Source organism: Colias philodice, chromosome 9 (genome assembly GCF_061535455.1).
Source record: "Colias philodice isolate Cphi_HAF_F1 chromosome 9, ilColPhil1 Martin Lab GWU primary, whole genome shotgun sequence".
Taxonomy (NCBI): Eukaryota; Metazoa; Arthropoda; class Insecta; order Lepidoptera; family Pieridae; genus Colias; species Colias philodice.
Window position 1 is genome coordinate 1,406,725 of NC_143094.1, and position 20,478 is coordinate 1,427,202.

Below are 20,478 nucleotides of genomic sequence, written 5' to 3' on the forward strand. Positions count from 1 at the left end.
TGTCATTTTTGTTATTTAAACTAGTTAAAAACAGTTTAAAAAAGTTCTGTCTTGGACGTCCGTGTGTCTGTATGTGCGGAGGATTTTCTTGTTAACACGATAGCGACCGAAATACTTTACTAATCGAGTCTTTTTTTTTCTCTTACGCTTGAGTATGCTCAGGAATAGAACCCTTTCATTTTTCAGGGTCTGATTCGATGTGGTTTAATTGTTATTAAATAAACAAAAATAATAATTAATAAATAATTATTAAAAAAAAATTATGAGGCGTGCACTTTTGGATTTTCCAAACTATCCTATATTGTTGTAATATTAAGCTCATTTTATGTTTTAAGACTTTTAAGCTTTGTTTAAATAGGAAAAACATTCAACATGCTTTCTTCAGCAAATAATTTCAAAGGTCGCAACTGAATGTGACGTTTCAGTATGCAAATGAAGTAGTCGGTACATTATAACCAATTTACATACAGCTTATTAATGTTAGGGACGTAGACTATTGTACATCGGGGAATAAGAATATTATACCAATTACCTACGCTCAGACTATGTCCATCGTTTAAATGTTAATTTTTTTTATAGAAAAGTTTGCCAGCACTAACTACCTCAAAAAAATCAAATGGTTTTTGTTTGGGTTTTCGTCACGTAAAAAGAATAATAAATATTTTGAAAAATATAATAAAAAAAGCTTATTTCATCATTTCATCCTTCTTGTACTTTGATGGGAAGATTCGACAGCTCTACCATATTATGTAACGTTAGAGATTTTAGCTGTTCGATACTATAACTTTCTGAATAGTTGTAGCCATTTTCACGTTTTTATAACAGCAATACATAAAACATCTATATACCATTACAGTACTCCCAAACTGATAATGCGCATAGAAAAATTCGTCACTGTTCGCAGTGCCGTCTTTAAGGCAGGGCCCGCAGGGCCCTGGCCCGAGGCCCCGAGGTAGGCAGGGGCCCCACAATTCTGAAAATTTTCGATATACAACAACAAATTTTATAACATAATAAGAAAAATATCAAATCACACACTTGTTTATCACACATTTATTGAACTCTCATATGTGGGGTGTTAAGAGACGGGGTTACGATTTAGCCTATTGCGTTATTGTAAACTGAAAAATGATAAAGTTAAAATTTAAGGATTTTCCATCCCTTACATAGGCCCCAGCCAGTACCTTGGCCCATAGCCTCGTTGATCCTAAAGACGGCACTGACTGTTCGGCAACTGTCATATTCCCCGAGCCTCCGAAGACGATATGTATATAGAGTGGTTAAATGTATTTTCTTCATGCGTAGTTTATTAGAAGAGTTTTATTGTGATTTCATGGTAAAAGAGATAAGTAACGAAATTTGTTTCGATAATTCAATGTATAAGTTAATAGGGAGGATAAGCCACACGATTGCGAATATACATTTGTTGTATTGATTTACTTGGAAAATTCTATACTTAGAACTATTAAAGTGTCTTACTGAAGCTGGCGTAATGATAGATGTATGCAAGGTTAAAATAAGACAAAGTTTATATTTAAAAAATGATTTTCAAATACTGGTTTACATTTAAATTTTAGAAATCTTATCATTAAAATCTCAGTCCAAAGGATTTACAGAATCAGGGATTATCTCTATTTCTGATATCGTAGAATGATCAGAACTTTCATTATGCTCATATTAGTTTTCACTCTCCCCACTGCTATCTGCTACCTGTGTAAATAATCATTTTATCGGAAAATTCAACTTTGAAACAAAACTAAGAAGGGTATGTAACAGCAGCTCAATATAAGGTTGGGTCGCCTAAGATCGGATGTGACATAAGATCGGATGCATGGAATAACTTGCAAACTAGGCAATATTCTCTACTGCTGCCAACACTACTAGATCCGCCATTTTGTTCTGCCCCTCTCTTCACTTTGCGGCCGGCCAGGCAAACTTCTTTGTCCAATTTTTTGAGGAATTTCCTGACCCAATCATTGATGCTCAATGTATGGACGTAAGTCCAGATGGTTTCCTAATGTGAACTTTATTATTAAACGCATAGAAGTGAAGATACTACATAGTCCGATCTTCGGCCGAACTGTTATTTTCTTCACTATGGTAAGTCGAAAAAAGTCTACTTTTTAGGCTCTTAGTTTGCTTAGATAGATAGCATCTACGCAAACCAAAAAATTAGGGGTTAAACAATATTTTTTTGTCATCAATTTACAGTTGACCGCAACAGAAAAACGACATCGAATCATGAGAAATAAAATAAAAAATACAGTACGTATAAAATTTTCGGCAAATACGTCCGATCTTAGCCGACCCAACTATAATTCCATACAGAGATAATACGTGCGGTCACCACCAATATATACGGCTACCGTCACCTACCGCTCGAATTGTTTTGGATTGTGTATGACTCTGAATTGACTCCTATTTCTTTCGAACAAGGTGCAAGATGCAGTGCATTGTTTAGGGCACTTACGATTCAATGATTCGGGGTGATTCGGGTGTTTCTGGAAATACGATAATTAGCGAAGATCTGCATGCGCAATTTTGGAGTACTGTACATTGCAATGTTTTAGTTGTCAAAATTCAAAATATATTTTAGACTACAAGTATTATAAATCGAAAGTCTCGGAGACGAAAACCGCATTAAAGTTTTTTTTCTGTCCTCGTAGTTTTGTAAACTTGATAGGTACTGTAATAAAATAATTGTTGTATTTAATAACAAAAAGAAAAACTATTTGAAATACTAGTTTGTACAGTAGCCTAGGATTTTTTTAGAACGGTGGATTTAATGTATTTAAATTAATCAATGTACATACCTAATACCACAGACTAATAATAATATACTACATGTAGGTAAGTATATATATTAAGGGTGCGTATAAAGCAAAATTACCAATCTTCTATTAGATGATACGTGTAATATTCAAGACCAAATCTAAAAAATAAAATATATATCAAACTAGATGATATGTTCAACGATTCTGTTCAATCAAAAACATAAAATATTAAAATTGACTCGATAAAAAAAAATCACCAAGTTAGCTCTAATTTTCACACTTTTACGTTTTCTACTTGACATGGTAATGCTTATTATGATTTTTTTTTCATAAACAATTATATTAAAACATTTGCAAGATATTTGTCAGAGCATTTTGTGTAATTACTTTTAGTTTTGGTTTTATCTGCGATAAACCACTTTTGGCGCTCTTTTTTTCTCGAGATAAAACGTTTGGTTTTGTCACGATAAAATGGTTTATCGCAGATAAAACCAAAACTAAAAGTAATTACACAAAATGCTCTGACAAATATCTTGCAAATGTTTTAATATAATTGTTTATGAAAAAAAAATCATAATAAGTATTACCATGTCAAGTAGAAAACGTAAAAGTGTGAAAATTAGAGCTAACTTGGTGATTTTTTTTTATCGAGTAAATTTTAATATTTTATGTTTTTGATTAAACAGAATCGTTGAACATATCATCTAGTTTGATATATATTTTATTTTTTAGATTTGGTCTTGAATATTACACGTATCATCTAATAGAAGATTGGTAATTTTGCTTTATACGCACCCTTAAAATGAAACCCGTTTTCCTTGGTCACGGCATCACGCGTGAACGGGTGGACCGATTTCGATAATTCTTAATATTCCTTGAAGTACGAGGATGGTTCTTATGGAAAGAAAATATAAACATGTACCACGGGTGAAGCCGGGTCGGACCTCTAGTTTATTTATAAATAAGATAACATTAAAACTCAAGCGTCTTCAGTGTCCGAAGAAGCGGTAATTTGTGAAGGAATTGAATCTTTTGTTGAGAACTCCAAAATATTATCTATGTCCTCAACTCCGATTATATTTGTTAACAGTTCACTCAAAGTTATTTCCTGAAATGTAAGGCGAAATGGGGAGTAATACTCGTATTTGGGAGTCATATTAACTTTACAAAAAAAAAATACTTAGCATTTTGAAAAGAACCTCTGATAAAAATTATAGACCGTAAATATTTATAAAATTGCAACTTCGGTAAGAAACCGATAGAATTAAATTAAATATATATTTGTAATGTGTTAATTATTATGTAAGAATTTATTACCTCTGGCATAAACGAAAAATCTTCCTCATTCATCGCTGCCCGATCATCAAACGATTGTCCATAGAGAATAGACAACAGATACCATGATAGTTCGCGGGAAAAATGCTCTCCTGTTAGTAAATAACTTCTTTTTTAACAATAAAAATTTAATTTATTACATGAATACGTATTTTTAAGCCTAAAAATAATTATGAGACACAGGCAAATGGATTCACAGATACAGATCAAATACTTTCAATGAAAACACCCCAGGTTTTATGGGCAATAAGATATAAATGTAGTATCCGCGACACCAATATCGAATGCATGCATTTCAGTTAAAATTGTGCAACTTCTGAATGCAACTGAGCTAAAACCACACTAAAACTGTAAATACAAATCTTAGGCACAGCACAGCTTTCATTAAAGCGGCTCGACGGAATACAGTGGGGTTTTAGTCGGTAAGAATCCGACATAACCCACGGCTCCTTTCCCGGGGGCCGTGGGTATCTTTGGAAGATTTTCCCACTATAAAAAAAGGCACAGCATAGCTTACCATTCTGGCTCAACATTTGCACGAAATCCTCTTGATATATAACAAACTCATTCTCATGGTTCGGCGTAGCGAAGTACCTAAATGCGTTTTTGATTTTCTTGTAAGTGTCGGGAAACGCTGGCCGATGGTTGAGGTATAGTTTGACGAACTCTTCAAAGTCTATCTCCAATGAGGGAGCACGTTGGTAGACTTTGTATTTCGCTTCTATTAGGAGATTTTCAACCTGAGGGAACAATTTTAATGAGAATACGTTCTATTCGTTCTAAATATTACATAAGTCATACCGAATTCCTAGATACCATAATAAGGATAGAGTCGATTTAAGTGGGTCACTGGGCAGTAGATCTAGTAGGTAAATAAAGAACAAATTTTTCAGACAAATATTGTTAGAAAGTAGCATAGTGCGAATGCTCATTTTTCTAATCTAATGCCTGAAAATTCACAATATCCTTACTTCATATTCAGACGGGAAGTATCCCAACGCTCTCATCAGATCTGGCAAAGAGTCAATAGGAATGTAGTCCTTAACGCGTCTCATTGCTGGAGAAAAAGTGCCCTGGCATAGTATCTGAATGTAGTAGAATAGATCTCGAATCTCATGGAACAGCCAGCCAGGTCTGCCGTTTTCTATGAGACAGTAGTACGGGTCGAGGTCCTCGCCGCCCTGCTTTGTTGTTAGTTCTACCGCCCTGTAAAAATTTAAGCTGTCACGACTACCGACTATTACATAGGTAAATACTAATCTATCTACATATATAAAACTCAAAGGTGACTGATATAGTGATCTATCAACGCACAGCCCAAACCACTGGACGTATCGGGCTGAAATTTGGCATGCAGGTAGATGTTAGGACGTAGGCATCCGCTAAGAAAGGATTTTAAGGATAGGTTTTATCCCGGAAATCCCACGGGAACGGGAACTATGCGGGTTTTCCTTTGAAAACGCGGGCGAAGCCGCGGGCGGAAATCTAGTTTCTAATAAGTGCACTAGGAATTGACCCAGCTCTTTTTGGTCATCTTGCGCGATTTATTTTTGCTCTAACAATCAAAGGATAATTTGCCATTCTAAACTTACAAATGATTTTACATTTAAGAATAGCTAGGTATCCAAAAAAAAAAAGGAGAAAGGTAAGGATAGGAAAAAAGGAGGTTAGTTGTATCTGACCTGTAATTTGCCGCCCACTGGTAAACGCATGTATCCTTGGCACCTATTGTGAACAGCGTACCCGAATCTTCACGGTAACACATGCCTGTTACCTTGAAAAAAAAAATACTCATATTATTTAATAGTTACACATTATCTTTCATTATTGTTGATGAAATGTTTTTCTACATATTATATATATATAATTATCATTCCTCCTTAATTCAAGAAAATAATATATGGATTATCTATTATCTAACTATCTTTTTTAAAGTAATTATCAGATGGGTATCTTTACAATAAGCTAAGCATTAATAATAATTACTTGTACAGGATGTCCTAGTAGTCCTATATGTTTCCACGGGTTGCCATCTAGCGGCATTTTCTGTAAGCCGATGACATTCTTCGTAGCAAAAAGCAGATATTTCTCTTCATCTTCACCACTTTTCGTTATCAGTTGCATTTTACATACAGGATGTTCAAATCGTGGCCCGAGTATTGTTGATAAAGTCATTGTTGTTGCGTAGTTTACTATCTTGTATTTGTGCTAAAATAATCATTGTTTATCTTGTCTTGATATGTAAGGTTTTTATTTATTTTATTCTTTTCAAGAGCATCAACTAAAATGCATTTATTATGTATGATATACGCTGAGTAAATTAAGATTAGAGATCTTAAATAAACACACAGATACTACAGTACTTTAATTTAATTAAAACTGTAAAGAAGGATGTAAAAATATATTTTTTAAAAACAACTGCCATTCTCGCCATCACTTTCCCACATTGAAAATAGTAACCCCAGGTAATTTTATGATTCAATGGATTAACCTCATCATTAGCCACAAGGATCATTGGTATGTCCGTTCGGTAGTTCTCTGCGTCTGTGTCCGCTGGAGTCGGCCACGGAATTCCCGCCAAAGGAACCGCGGTTTGATCGAACCTGTAGTAAATAATTGTTTATCTTTTGTCCATTCGCGTTGATATCAAAAAGATATTATTGATTATTATTGTGTTTACATGTTTTTTATAATTTCATTTATACCGAGAAATATAAGCAGCATGATACTAAAGGATTTGTAAAACCAACGTCGCATTTAAATATTTTATTTTAAAGTAAATAATTATGTAGGTAAAAATAACTAATTTCCAGGTCATGTACTATAAATATTCCGATATCCAAAACTCCACTTTGTTTGAATCTTATAACATACAAAGTGAATTTTCTGCAGTTTATGGGAACATTGGTAGTTACTCTAGTTAAAATTTCACATAAAAATCACCTATCCAGACTAAGTACTTCCAGGTACTCCTCAGAACTCTCCCCTATATCATACTCCACCATCATTCTATCAGTACCAAGAGATACCAGCTTATATTCCCCATTGTCATTCTTCTGTGGTAGAAAGAAGAGTGTGGTGATGTCCTTATAGTGGGCTCTATGCTTGCCAATGAAATGCCACTCGAGATTGATACAATCATACTTATAGACGCAAACTGTTCTGCCTGTATCCTGAAAATTTGAAGGAAAATAGAAAAGATGTAGTTATAAATAAAGTTTCTTTGCAAAGATCTTTTCTGTTTCTTTTGCAATTTAAGACTCAAGGTTGAATAAAAGATTATTATAAATTACAATTCATTTTGTTAATAAAAAAATGTTTAATTTGATAGAAGTCAATTTCAATGCAGATGGAGTCAGTTTAAGTTCAAGTCAATTTCAGTTTAAAATCCAATTGGTACCACTATACAAATGGAAAACATACAGAAAACGCCAGGGTCAATGAATCGGGACTGTAACTTATTTCCTTTACAGCGTGACTCGTGTCCCTGAATGGTGTCTCCGTCAAAATATCGATTGTGACTGGATCCAGAAAGAGTAGCTCACCAGTATCAAGACCACACGCCAAATGTAAACCTTCAATTTATAAAAAGCGTCAATAAATACTTTACAACTTCATAAATTCCAATGTAGAGAGTTTGATTGCTGATAGACTTGATATTAATAATATGTAGTTTAAAAAAACTAAAAAACACGCTTTTCATAGAAAACCGAACTAAAAAATAGAAAATTTTATCAAATTGTTGTATTGTCATCGGTCCTCAATAAATCTACAAAGTTTGAACGAAATCTGGCCGTTTAAAGTGGGTCAAAATCGCGCCCAAAGAAGTCGGTTACAAACATACAGTCGGTTACAAACATACAGGTGAAGCTAATATAAAGCGTGTAAAAAGTGATAATTTGAAGAAAATTTAGTAGAATAGATAAACACGGGGAACTCCGGTTCTTCACAGTTTAACTAAGAAATAAAGAAGCCGGAAGTAAGTTAAGTAAATAAATATAGAATACCTTATTACAAAGACATAGTTCACAATAGTTGTCTACTTCAATATCATGCAAATTTTTAATCTATTTTCTGGTATTTAAAGGTATATTTATACACCTGAAGGAGAATACTTAAGGCAGGTGACAGAAAGTACTGGAAACGTCACTTCATAATCCCCCTTAATCGAATCATCGTTGGGGGGCGTGATAACTTTGAATTTATCGCGCAAATCCAGCCTTGCAAACAACTTGTGCTGTTGGTAATTGTGGAGCTCCAGTAAACCGCCAGTGTAGCCCACACAGTAAAAGGGTCTGAAAAATGTATGTTATTGAAAATAAATTAATAGAAAATTAACAAAGTTGATAAAATTAATGTTTATATTGCTGCTGTGGGTGTGCATAATAATCACTGAATTCTTTAATGGCCAGAATGATTTTACAGAAAGATTCGTGCGTTTTCAATCGGAAACGAGAACGGTTTATAAATTACAATTCGAATGCGACAAAAGCAGCGGGGAAAAGCTTGCAATCTTTAATACAACGACTCTCTCTTCTTTGATAAAGACCTACGTAGGTACGTGTGTGTGATTATTGATATTTTATAACTAAATATAATAACTTTTCAGGGTGGACCGTAAGTGTTAGAGCGTGCATTATTTTATTATCCAAGATAGTCAACAGAGATTCCGATGTAAAATCCACGAATGCGACTCCCTCGTTGTTTGTGCCTGTTGACAAATAAATTAAGTATACAATACTGGTATATCTGATGAAAACAAATAATTATCCTTATCTGAAATCTTAGTGGTAATCCGATGCATTCATTCTTATCTAACCTTGACTTTTTATTTCATAGTCTTAACTTACTGTTTATATTTGGAAATAATATAATTTTTACCGGATTATATGATTTTTTAATTATGTAATGTAATTATATAGAACTTTATTATATAATGAATATTTACGCGCTAAAAATATAATTGTAAAAAATAAATATAACTAAGTACCTATGTTTTAAACGTAAATATATTGACCAATATTTTTAGAACCGATGACTGTTTTAAAATAGGAATGAAGTAGGATTTCACATTTTATATTACTTATACGTATAAAAAATTAACCAGATATTACAGAGAATTATTCATTGGAATATCCAATAAGCATATAATTGTTATCAATGACACATGTTACATTATTATATTTATTGTAACTAACAATAACAACGAATAAAAATTTTAAAGTGAAACTTTTATTACATCGTTTCAAACTTTTTGGTCTGTGTAGCGCATGTCGCGTGTATCGCGGCTGCCGAGTAGGTATACCTACTCGGCAGCCGACCGTCACGCGACATGCGCTACACAAAGCAGTGTTCGGAACCGTTCGAACAGTTTCACTTTTACCGTGGTTTCATAAAACCACACAACATTTTTTTTTATTCGATGTATTTAATTTCGTCACTTTTGTCTCCTTAGGCACAGAATAATAACTAGTAGCTACTTAGCTACCTTTAAGGGAAACGTAAGAATCCCCAACTTACATAGAATAAAATCTCTGACCAAAAAGGGCTTATTGGCAGTAGTAGCATCCGAGGGTATGGCTGTCTTCATCAGCTTCTGCCGTCGTAACCCAGTTTCTGGATCTACACCTGGGTTCACCTTCTCGAAACAGGGACACTCCTTGTTGCCTTAGATTGGATTGTAATTTGTTTTATTAGAATTTAGAATATCTGGAATATAGCATCATATAAAATGGCACTGCAAAATGCCTCATGATCATGCTACGTATACTTATTATTTACTAGCTTTTCGCACGCGTCTTCGCCCGCGGTTTCAAAGGAAAACCCGCATAGTTCCCGTTCCCGTGGGATTTCCGGGATAAAACCCATCCTATGTGTTAATCCAAGTTACCCTCTATATGTGTGCTAAATTTCATTATAATCGGTTCAGTAGTTTATGCGTGAAAACCATACATACATACAAACCTTTCCTCTTTATAATATTAGTATAGATATACTTTACTTTCAATAAAAATAACGTTCTAGACTTGTATATAGGCGAGTTGTTGAATAGTTTCCTTATTAACAAATGAATGATTTACGATCGGAATTTACGATTTAATCGCCAATTGCCTATTATCACGATGTTGACCATAAATATTACTTTACCACACTGAAAAACATTGAGAAATATTTCCCTAACAACATAATCTATTATAAATGACTTTTCATATTTATAAAGGTTCACTAACATTTCGGATCTATAATTTTGTAGCTTCTCTTGATGAGGTCAAAGCTGATGCCTCTCACGGAGTCCACTTGGAACCCGTGGACCCAGTACAGCAACATCATTTGCTCGTCGTAGAAACGTATTTCTCCAATGTCATTGCCGGTTACTATCACCCTGAAGAAATCATTTATTTATTATAAAATTTTATTTTCCCGCCAAAACTTGGCTTTGAAAAAGTTTTGGCGAACTAAACGGGCTTATCCTTCAGTGGTGTAGGACGTCATTCATTGGCCTTTACGTCTATCACAGACGATTTATGGTGCCTGCCTGAGCAATATTTCTGGTGTCCAAACAATCCAATGCGGGATCGACACACTTTTCCGCAGGTCGGACAGGGGAAGTTTGCAGAAGCCGATTCAGAGTCGTCTTGATGGCGTTTCCTCCTTCTGTCTGCGAGTACTCTGAACCAAGACTCATCACAGGATCTGCAACCCTCGGAAACAAGTTTGCGCCATTCTGATCGATTAGTAGCGAGCTTCTCCCAATTATTATGATCAATCTTGAAAGAAGCCATGTCTCGTTTCACACAGTCCTTAAAGCGGAGCAAAGGTCTCCCGATGTCTCTCCTTGCGTCGGCGATTGCACCTAGCATAACGCGCCTTGGCAACCGAGAAGGATCCATCCTGTACACATGCCCTAGCCAACGTAGGCGTTTCTGTTTGAGCAACGTAGTCAGGCTAGGTAGCTGTGCAGTTTGGAGAACTTTCTGGTTTGTGATCTTGTTTTGCCATGTTATGCCTAGGATTTTACGTAAGCAGCGCATATAGAAGGAATTTAATCGTCGTTCCTGTTTGGCATATGACGTCCATGTCTCAGCTCCGTACAAAAGAATGCTCATGATGGAAGCTTGGAACACTATCATCTTAGTCTTAACAGTGAGATGTTTGTTTCGCCATACCTTTTCATTAAGCTTCCCAAACATGGTCGCCGCTTTGCCGATACGAATATCGATCTCCGAGTTAAGCGAGAGATTGTTCGACACGGTTGACCCTAGGTAGCAAAATCTGTCAATTTCAACGAGTGGCGTGCCATTAAGCGACACTGTCGCCCCCGCAGGAGTTCCTTGTGACAATATCACTGTCTTGGTTATTTTATAGGGAAATATTGTTCATATTAAAGTTTTAAAGTCCGTCCATTTTATACCTACAGTCAACACAGTAAATTCACCAAAAATAACTAAATTCAAATTAACTAGGACCTAGTTACTAAAATATTTTTTAATAGAATTTATACATTTCAACACACCCATCAATACTCTTAATGACGTTAATCTTCTTACTCTCCACTCTCAACGTCTTAATGAATCTCAGGCCCTCGTAATCCATATCCACCTTCTCCTGAAGACCTATCGTATACCCATATAAAAGAACAGCTCCACGACTGGAGCCAACAATAACTTGGGACTTGGTGAACGTAAAGCAGGTCAGTTTGCCAACATCAGGCGTGGTCTTCCGAACTGGTAATCGTATTTTTAGTTCGTAATCATCGGTCTCTTTTAGAAGCCCTCTTTCGATTACGAATACTTTCTGCAAACGAAGATATATAGAGTCGTATAAGATATATTCTGTTCGCAAATACTTAAAAAGTTAAATTATTAGGTTTTTCAGATAGAAAAGACTTCAAATAATCTTTGTGAGATTCCTACTGCTTAAGATGTGGAAGACAAGGATTGAAGCTAGTTTCAACAAAAATCGATATCTGTAGGCATATTTCAGATTGTGTATATCTCAAGATGCATTAAATACTTAAAATATAAAAAGATAACTATAAAACAATGCAGGTGGCGTCGATTGTGTTTAATATTCAATGTCAATAGTGATAAGAATAATAAAACAAATGAGGTCCGATTGTTGTGATAATTAAGTAAATTTATAGATGTAACACACATACATGTTGTGTTGTGTATGTGTTTTACATCTATACTTTTTTATATAATTGACATTTGTAAATAATTTAGCTTATAAAAAAAACTTTATAATATATAAAAAGTACGTGTCACTTTGTTTGTCCGCGACGGACTCAAAAACTACTGAACCGATTTTAAATTTGATTTGCACCCCGAGTGAAGTTTGATCTAACTTGAAAGGTAGGATAGGTTAGATACATCTCAGTTTAAAGTCGCAAAATTATTTTATTACAAATTATTATTTGTCTATTATTTCACAGTCACAATAAAAAAGTCTAAAATGTTCTTACATAATATGGTGACATCTGCAGTGGGTATTGATCGAAATGAAATACCTGAGATACTCCGATCCAAATATCATATTTGGTGAGAAGCAAAAACTGTTGACTATTATTCGGATTGAAACTCATGTCTATAACACCACCCCGAGGAATTTCTACTTCTAACATTGCTGAAATAAATAATTTCGTCTTAACTATCTATTTTTGTAGCATTTATTTTAAAATGAATTCAATAATTTTATGAACCAAAGAGAAAAATACTACTAAGTTATGTAATATGTACTTCTGTTTTCTGTATTATCAATCCATCATATTTGTATCATAAAAGATTTTTTATTTAAACAAATTCCATAATAATCTTACCATGTTACACAAAACTTACCATGCGGAACATCGAGACCAAAGGACCAAATCCACCAATACAACATAGCCTGATCGTGATATCCTAACGTCAAGAGAAACTTCGCATCAGCGCTCAAAGCTATTTTAGCCAATTTACTCGTCCCATGGGGGTTGAAGAGGGTCCTCTGCGGGAAGTAGTCGTTGCTGTCCCAAATAATGATGACGTCCTCAGGCCCTGAGTCCCCCGTGACCAGCCATTTTCCTTGCGCATCTGCTGCTAAGTGCGTGACTACGTGTCTCTGTGGATTTTTGCCTACTTTTTATAAGGGAAAAAGGAAGGACAGATCAGAGGCGAAAGAAGTCTTATTTAACAATAAATGTTTGAGTGTGTCTTATCTTATTCAGGTGGTTTTATTCTAACAAATTAAATATGAGGAAAATCTGTACAGTTTTTCTTCAGTTAGATATATTTAACGGCCGCGGCCTAACTACAGCGACTCTCTTTAAATTTGTATACGATAGTAATGCTTAAATATTTCATTATTTTCTATGTTAAATAACAATAGCAAAAGAATATAGGGATTCTTACGTGCCCTTGCAAAATCCTCATTTGTTCTTTACTCCAGTCATAGACAACACCACAATTACCGGCTGCGTAGAACACTTCAGTACGGTCCTTATCATTGAGGTTGATCACACCAGCTTTGTGTTTGTAACCGTATATCCAGCGAAGGTTCTAGATAAGTAGAATGATAGAAAATATTTAAACATTGGGTAAAAGTGTAAATGTTATAAGTATACGTGTTATTTAAAGTCTCGGTTTCGATCGAACTATTTCAGTTTTTCAATTTTTTTTTGGTTCCAGGTTAGGCCTAGGCTCTAGAGTCTAGTGACTATTGAAGTAGCAGTACTGCACGCATGCTGTGTTAACCTTTAAATATTTGTTACTCTTCTACAAGAAAATATTTTGATACCTACATGTAATCCATACTAATATTATAAATGCGAAAGTAACTCTGTCTGTCTGTCTGTTACTCAATCACGCCTAAACTACTGAACCAATTTGCATGAAATTTGGTATGGAGATATTTTGATACCCGAGAAAGGACATAGGCGAAGGGGGCGAAGCCGGGGCGGACCTCTAGTAGTTATATATTTTAAGAATGTTTGTTTGTGTTGTATTTATATACTCTATCAATTAATATGAAGAAAGAGACTCTACTTTACTACTGAATACTAAAATAATTCATACAAAAGGTGTTGGTTTATAGTTGTAATCCCCAAATTCAGCATGCTTCCTGAACTGTGATAGGGATAGACTATAAAACTTGCGCAGGTCTCCCTCACTCATTCCAGACCTTATGTTTGGAAGGGAGTGAAACTTTTCTAGAGATTTTGAAGCTTGCATTATAAATGCCTCCTGTTAGGTTACTAAGAACTAGAACGATATGATGTAGATCTTTTAATCTTGTTGGTTTATTGGATAAATCGAAATTAATTATATTATAATTGTTTATTTATCGCCCAGATTTCTCAGAACTTTCAACTTGTGTCAATTATGTCATGGGTAATTGTTAATGTTTAAAATAGGTTCTATTATAAATAAATTACCTACAGTAAAGTAGTTCGTGGTAGAGATTTTTGCTTAGGATTTTTGAAGCCTTTTACTTTCTGTAAATAGGTAAAATAGGATGTTTTTGATGGATATGTAATATTAATACGATTTATAAATAGCCATTAGTATCCACTTTGCTATCTAGCAAGATATATACGCATATAATTATTATTATTCATGACTTATGTAGTTATGTAAGGAATTCGTATCAGCTTTACTGTGTGCTGTCCACGAATATGATAAGGCGAGACAGAATAGCCTTAATTATGTAGGAACACAATTAAAGTTCCTGTTTAGTCCTCATCATGGCTAATTTAATTAACCGATAAATCATTAAAATTTGCATTTCCGCGCATTTCAAGAGTTATTACTCATATCCGTCAGGGCGTTAACATTGTTTTATTTATTTAATATTATCTGCAGTCAAAGTTCAAGTTGTATTCAATGTATCGTCATTTAGTTTCTTGGTCATCATGAAAACGTACGTGGTGCTGTGGTTTTTGTATAGTTCAGTGACTTGCCGGACTATATTTCGGGAAGAAAGTGCGCCATCTGTGCAATCTGTGGTCAGTGTTATCTATGGGTTATCGATTGGCCTAATTTTTTAAAATCAACAAAAAGTTTTGTTTTCTAACCTATTTTGTGTTTTTTTTTTCGAATATAGATTTTTTTTGTATTATAAGCTAATGTTCGTATAAAAGCTCCTACTGCTTACCTAGTACTACTAATAATGCATTTAGTAAAATAGCACTATAACCAAAATCGCAAAGCAAATCTAAGGCTCGAATCTAGTTCTAAGTCTCTCTAGTCTAGTTCTTGAGCCTAAGCTTAGGGCTAAAGTATATTTAGCCTCAATTCAATATTAATTCAATATGTTTTAAACGATTTAAAAAATGTTGTGTGGTTTTATGAAACCACGGTAAAAGTGAAACTTAGGCACAAAATAAATTATCGTATTTGTACGATAATAATTATCGTACGGTTCCGAACACTGCTTTATACCTACTCGGCAGCCGACCGTCACGCGACATGCGCTACAGTCTACACAGACCAAAAAGTTTGAGACGATGTAAAAAAAGTTTCACTTTAAAAATAGGAAATAGCCTGGCTATGTTATCTATTTTGAGGTCAATTCTTTGTGAGCAATAAAAAGCTTTAATAATTCATTTTTATTTAAATTTGGTTAGGCATCGAATAAACAGGATTTATAAATCACTCGATAAAAGCTTAGGTTCCCCTAAATTTCCATAAATTATTTTCCTCACAATAAAAGTATCTATCTACCCTTAAAAGTACCTAAGTAGAATGTACATAATTTGCATGCAATAATCCGATACTGAAAACACAAATTAAATCTTCAGCGCGAATTTCTGACGCGTTATGGCTACCTTCCCGAAAGAGAAAAAGGCATTGACTTCACGTATACAAAACAGGCGATCATGGAGGGAGTCCGGAAAATGCAAACTTTCGCGGGCTTATCGCCGACCGGGGAAATAGACGAAGCGACAGTAAAAGTAAGATATATCCGAGAAATTAAGTACGTAAATGGTAATAAGTATATAGACTTGCCTCTTTATTGCCGTTTAACGGTATCAATGCTTGGTGATAGAACAACTCTTTTAAATTATTAATCCGGTGACACAAATTTACGAAAATTAATAAGTAATTTTCGTAAATTTTGTCACCAAGCTTTTTAATTCTAATTTGGCTAAAAGGCTAACTAACACTACTAAAGAGTCAAGAGATTTATCATTTATATGTTTCAGCTATTTCGAAGGAAAAGATGCGGTGTAAAAGATATCCTTCCTAACAATAAATCACATCGGAATAAACGATACATCCTCCAGCAAGGTTGGGACAAGAAGACCATTACTTATAGGTAAAAAATAATATCTATTATTTAAAAAAAAATTAATTTCTAAATTGATTTAAAGAATCGTGGCAAAAACGCTTTATGTATTTACCTACCGTTTCATCTCGCCTAGTTTGCGACTAGGATTTCGTTCAATGATTTTTATAACTACACGGGAATTGAGTTGTTGTAAAATGTATTACTCTTAAAATACACATTACTATTTTCCAGTGTATTAAACGGATCGAGTACGTTAGAGAAATCTCGAGTAGAAGCTATCATGGAAGCAGGTCTGGCAGTGTGGGCGCCGCACGGGGGGCTCACCTTCCTACGACATGATTCCAAGCCTGATATACAGGTTTCTTTTGTTAGCAGGGACCATGGGGATGGGTGAGTTAGTTTAGCATTAATAAAATTGGGTAGATTGTTATTTCTTGAAACATTATCCGTTATCGCTGCTTAATCGGCTTATTTAATGGAGAGCCTAAATGATATCCAATCGTATTTAATGTATTTACTGGATTATAAAGTACAGAAGAAAGGGACAGTTAATTTTAAACATTAAAAAAAATCATTAAGCTTATAATATTGCCTGCTTAAGTTGCTGAACTTTTTTTACGTTGTCATAATAGTTCAATTCGATTCATCAACGCTATCATCATAACAAGAGTATTTCAACTAGGAAGTACATTTTTAATATTTCAACTATCTTTCTCTTTAACCTTCTCTAACAAACTCAAAGCCCTTTCCATCTTATAGGTTTCCCTTCGACGGCCCGGGCCGAGTGGTGGCCCACGCGTTCCCTCCTCCCCACGGCGCGATGCACTTCGATGACGACGAGTTCTGGGGCGACAACCCTGACGAGGAAGACGATGACGTCACTGATTTCTTCGCAGTCGCCGTACATGAGATAGGCCATGCGCTAGGGTTGTCACACTCGAATGTTAAGGCGTCTGTTATGTACCCGTATTACCAGGTCCCTGTTGAGAAGTTACATGAAGACGATATTTTGGGGATGCAGGAGTTGTATTGTGAGTGTTTCATAGAGATGTTATGTGTTTTGGATAGAGTAAGAATGCCTCCAGGAAAAAGCCATGTATCTAAAGGCTCTAAAGCATAAATAATTCATTTGAGAATCGTATTTATACTGGTAAGTATAAGAAGAAATATTTTTCGTGTACCACTGATCGATTTTCTCTGCATATATATGCTGTAGTTATTCTAGTTTACGCGCATGCAAACTTTACTTGCGCAAATAAAATATTCGTAGACACAGTCATGAAATAATAAAATATTTCTTTTTTTTAAACCTTATAATTGATCGTTTGATTATAACTTGACATCGTAAGTAGGTAACTGAAATAATAAATCTTTACTCTTTTCAATGTTTAAAAATAAAACGCGAGAATAATAAAACATGATCAGCATTTTCAATCAGGAGCAAATCCATGAAACTCTCGCATTATCATAATTACAATTAACATTTTTAGCATCAATAAACAACGAGCATTCAGCAGAGGAGTCAGAGGAAACAACAGAGGCGGTTCAAACGAGGTCGTCTTTAGTGCCGCGCTTCACGAAAGCAGATAGCGATGAAGATGACATACCGGATCTGTGCTTCACGAATTATGACACGATACAGGTTATACAGGGCAAGATTTTCGTGTTTGAGGAGGAGGTGGGTAGTTTAATTTGCGTACTTTCTAAAACTAAACAATTTACAAGCCTGATTTCAATCCCAAAACATTTGAATATAATCGTAGAAATTGTCTTAAAATGAAAACTTTGTAAAAGTACCTAGAAGCAGTAGACGTTAGTAGGAAAATAACGTTGTTATTGAAAATTCTAATAAAATATTTAATTCTTATATTATATTATTATTTTATTGTAACCATACGACTACTTTTTTCATTTGAAGGTTTTCTAAAATATATCTTAATTTTATTTATAGTGGATGTGGGTGTTATCGGACAGAAAAATGATACTAGAAGGATATCCCAAGCGGTTTCACGACGTATTCATTGGTCTGCCGAAGTACATTGGCGTTATCAAAACTATTTACGAGAAACGGAATGGACATATTGTTATATTTTGGAGTAAGATTCAAATTATTAATTTATTGCTTTGCTTTCCATATTGAGTGAGATCATTAAATTTTTGGCGCCAAAAATAATTTAAATTCATAACCTGCTACTATTATAAACCAGAAAGTTTGTAAGTATGGCGCACGGAAACTCATGGATGTATATTTGTTACTTTTTCATGCAAAAGCAATGTAGCTTATATGAAGCAGAATCCTACTAGTAATTATTATAAATACGAAAGTTTGTGAGGATGTGTGTGTGTTACTCTTTCACGCAAATACTACTGAACCGATTACAATGAAATTCAGCACACATATAGACGGTAACTTGGATTAACACATTGGTTTTATCCCGGAAATCCCACGGGAACGGGATCTATTCGGGTTTTTCTTTGAAAACGCGGGCGAAGCCGCGGGCGGAAATCTAGTAACACATAAATATTAAACAATATGTATTTCTATTTCTTAAGGTCGCAGCTACTGGGAGTTTAGTTCCCGCTTCCGTTTAATAAAGCGCGGGAGAATAACGGAATACTCGATTCCACAACACGTAGCTGAATTAACCTCAGTATTTATATCAGATTACAATAATAAGACCTATTTAATTGAGGATGAAAGGTTTTGGAGATTTGATGAAGAAACAAGGCTTATGGACAAGGGATATCCTAAAGAAATGTCTGCGTGGAGGAAAGTGCCTTATCCTGTTGATGCAGCCATTGTATGGAAAGGCGGTGAGATTTTTTTTATAATTTGAAGAAAATAGTTGCGTTTATATATTTTGTACTGACCGAAGTGCAGTGTTACGTACATTTTTTTTAAAGAATAAAATTTGCACTTCGTTACGTAAATAAACCTTCTGCCTGATCAGTTTCGTGATTCGTCCTGCCCTAAGTGCTTTCAAATTTCATCAAAATTAGTTAAGTGGTTTAAGTGTAACAGGCAGGCAAAGTTTTATATTAAGTATGGATTACGAATTTTGCTTGATATTTCTAAAACAGCTATTTTCAGTTTGCTTTAAATCTAATTTACAGAAAGGACATGGGAAATACCATCAAAAATGAAATAACATACACACGTTAAAATATACTTTACACAGTACACACGTTAAAATTGTTAAAATACTTCACTTGAGCCAATTTTCTCATTTCTTACAGATACCTACTTCTTCCGCGGGCCTCGTTTCTGGCGCTTCGACGACAGACTAGTCCAAGCGCATGAGTACTACCCGCTACCTACAGCACAAATCTGGTTCCCCTGTGACCCTACGCCAGAAATGTCGCGGTACATCACTAATGATGAACCATAGACAACCACAGTAATCAGAATTATAATCAGTACGGAAACTTTCTAACTAAACGTTCGAAACGGTTGACTAAAACGAACGTTATATTTTGTACAAAGTATAGCTACCGTTCTTATCTGTTTACCGTGAAAAAGTTGTGGCGTTATAGACACGTTATACATGGTTATATACAAGCTTGTGTAACTCTATGGTGCTAGGTGTTACCAAAAATAATATAAGCTATTTTTAATCCATGTAAGGTTTATTATGTAAATTGCTTTAATTTGTTACGTATAATATTATGTTGTTAATAAAATATTAATTAAGTTTTGATTGATTTTATTTCAACCACTCCTTATTTAAATTAGGCTCGTTTTAATAAATAGTAAAAACTTTCTTATATGAAAAACAATATTATATGAAAATTTGTGATCTTAGGGCCGATTTTTCAATGCTTGGATAAAACTTATCCGTCCAATAAAGTATTACGAAATAATATTAAAATGTCACGTAAACTGTCAAATATACGGGCAATTAGAATACGTCTTTAAAATGGTAGTTTTATACATTATTCGACGAATAAGTTTTATCCAAGCATTGAAAAATCGGCCCTTACTGATATATCCAGATATTACATATATCTTATGTAATGTGCAAGTAATTACCCTTTTAAACAAATCATTTGCAATATGTAAGTTATAAAGCAATATTAATATTTTTGTTCGGTTTTATCAATCAAA

General features: G+C 34.4%; 2 protein-coding genes and 1 long non-coding RNA gene across 3 annotated transcripts in view; 2 read left to right on the top strand and 1 right to left on the bottom strand.

The window, feature by feature from the left end:
• LOC149485590 (uncharacterized) overlaps positions 1-20,478 on the top strand; it is a 73,187-nt gene that overhangs the window by 22,159 nt on the left and 30,550 nt on the right. The gene's annotated exons all lie outside the window — the stretch shown is intronic.
• On the bottom strand, positions 3,754-14,314 carry LOC149485594 (cilia- and flagella-associated protein 251-like). Its single transcript, XM_089698700.1, has 17 exons — positions 14,159-14,314; positions 13,496-13,642; positions 12,947-13,205; positions 12,619-12,734; positions 11,623-11,903; positions 10,340-10,491; positions 8,712-8,820; positions 8,211-8,404; positions 7,533-7,684; positions 7,053-7,282; positions 6,601-6,712; positions 6,096-6,317; positions 5,792-5,883; positions 5,081-5,315; positions 4,627-4,849; positions 4,092-4,201; positions 3,754-3,882 (listed from the first exon to the last, which is right to left on the bottom strand). Exons 1-17 carry the CDS (start codon positions 14,312-14,314, stop codon positions 3,754-3,756), a joined length of 2,919 nt encoding a protein of 972 aa, XP_089554826.1.
• LOC149485595 (matrix metalloproteinase-25-like) lies at positions 14,933-20,064 on the top strand. Its single transcript, XM_089698835.1, has 9 exons — positions 14,933-15,087; positions 15,883-16,035; positions 16,288-16,400; positions 16,605-16,763; positions 17,133-17,404; positions 17,864-18,051; positions 18,325-18,469; positions 18,927-19,187; positions 19,611-20,064. The coding sequence occupies exons 1-9, from the start codon at positions 14,995-14,997 to the stop codon at positions 19,760-19,762; spliced, it is 1,536 nt and encodes a 511-aa protein (XP_089554961.1). The 5' UTR covers positions 14,933-14,994; the 3' UTR covers positions 19,763-20,064.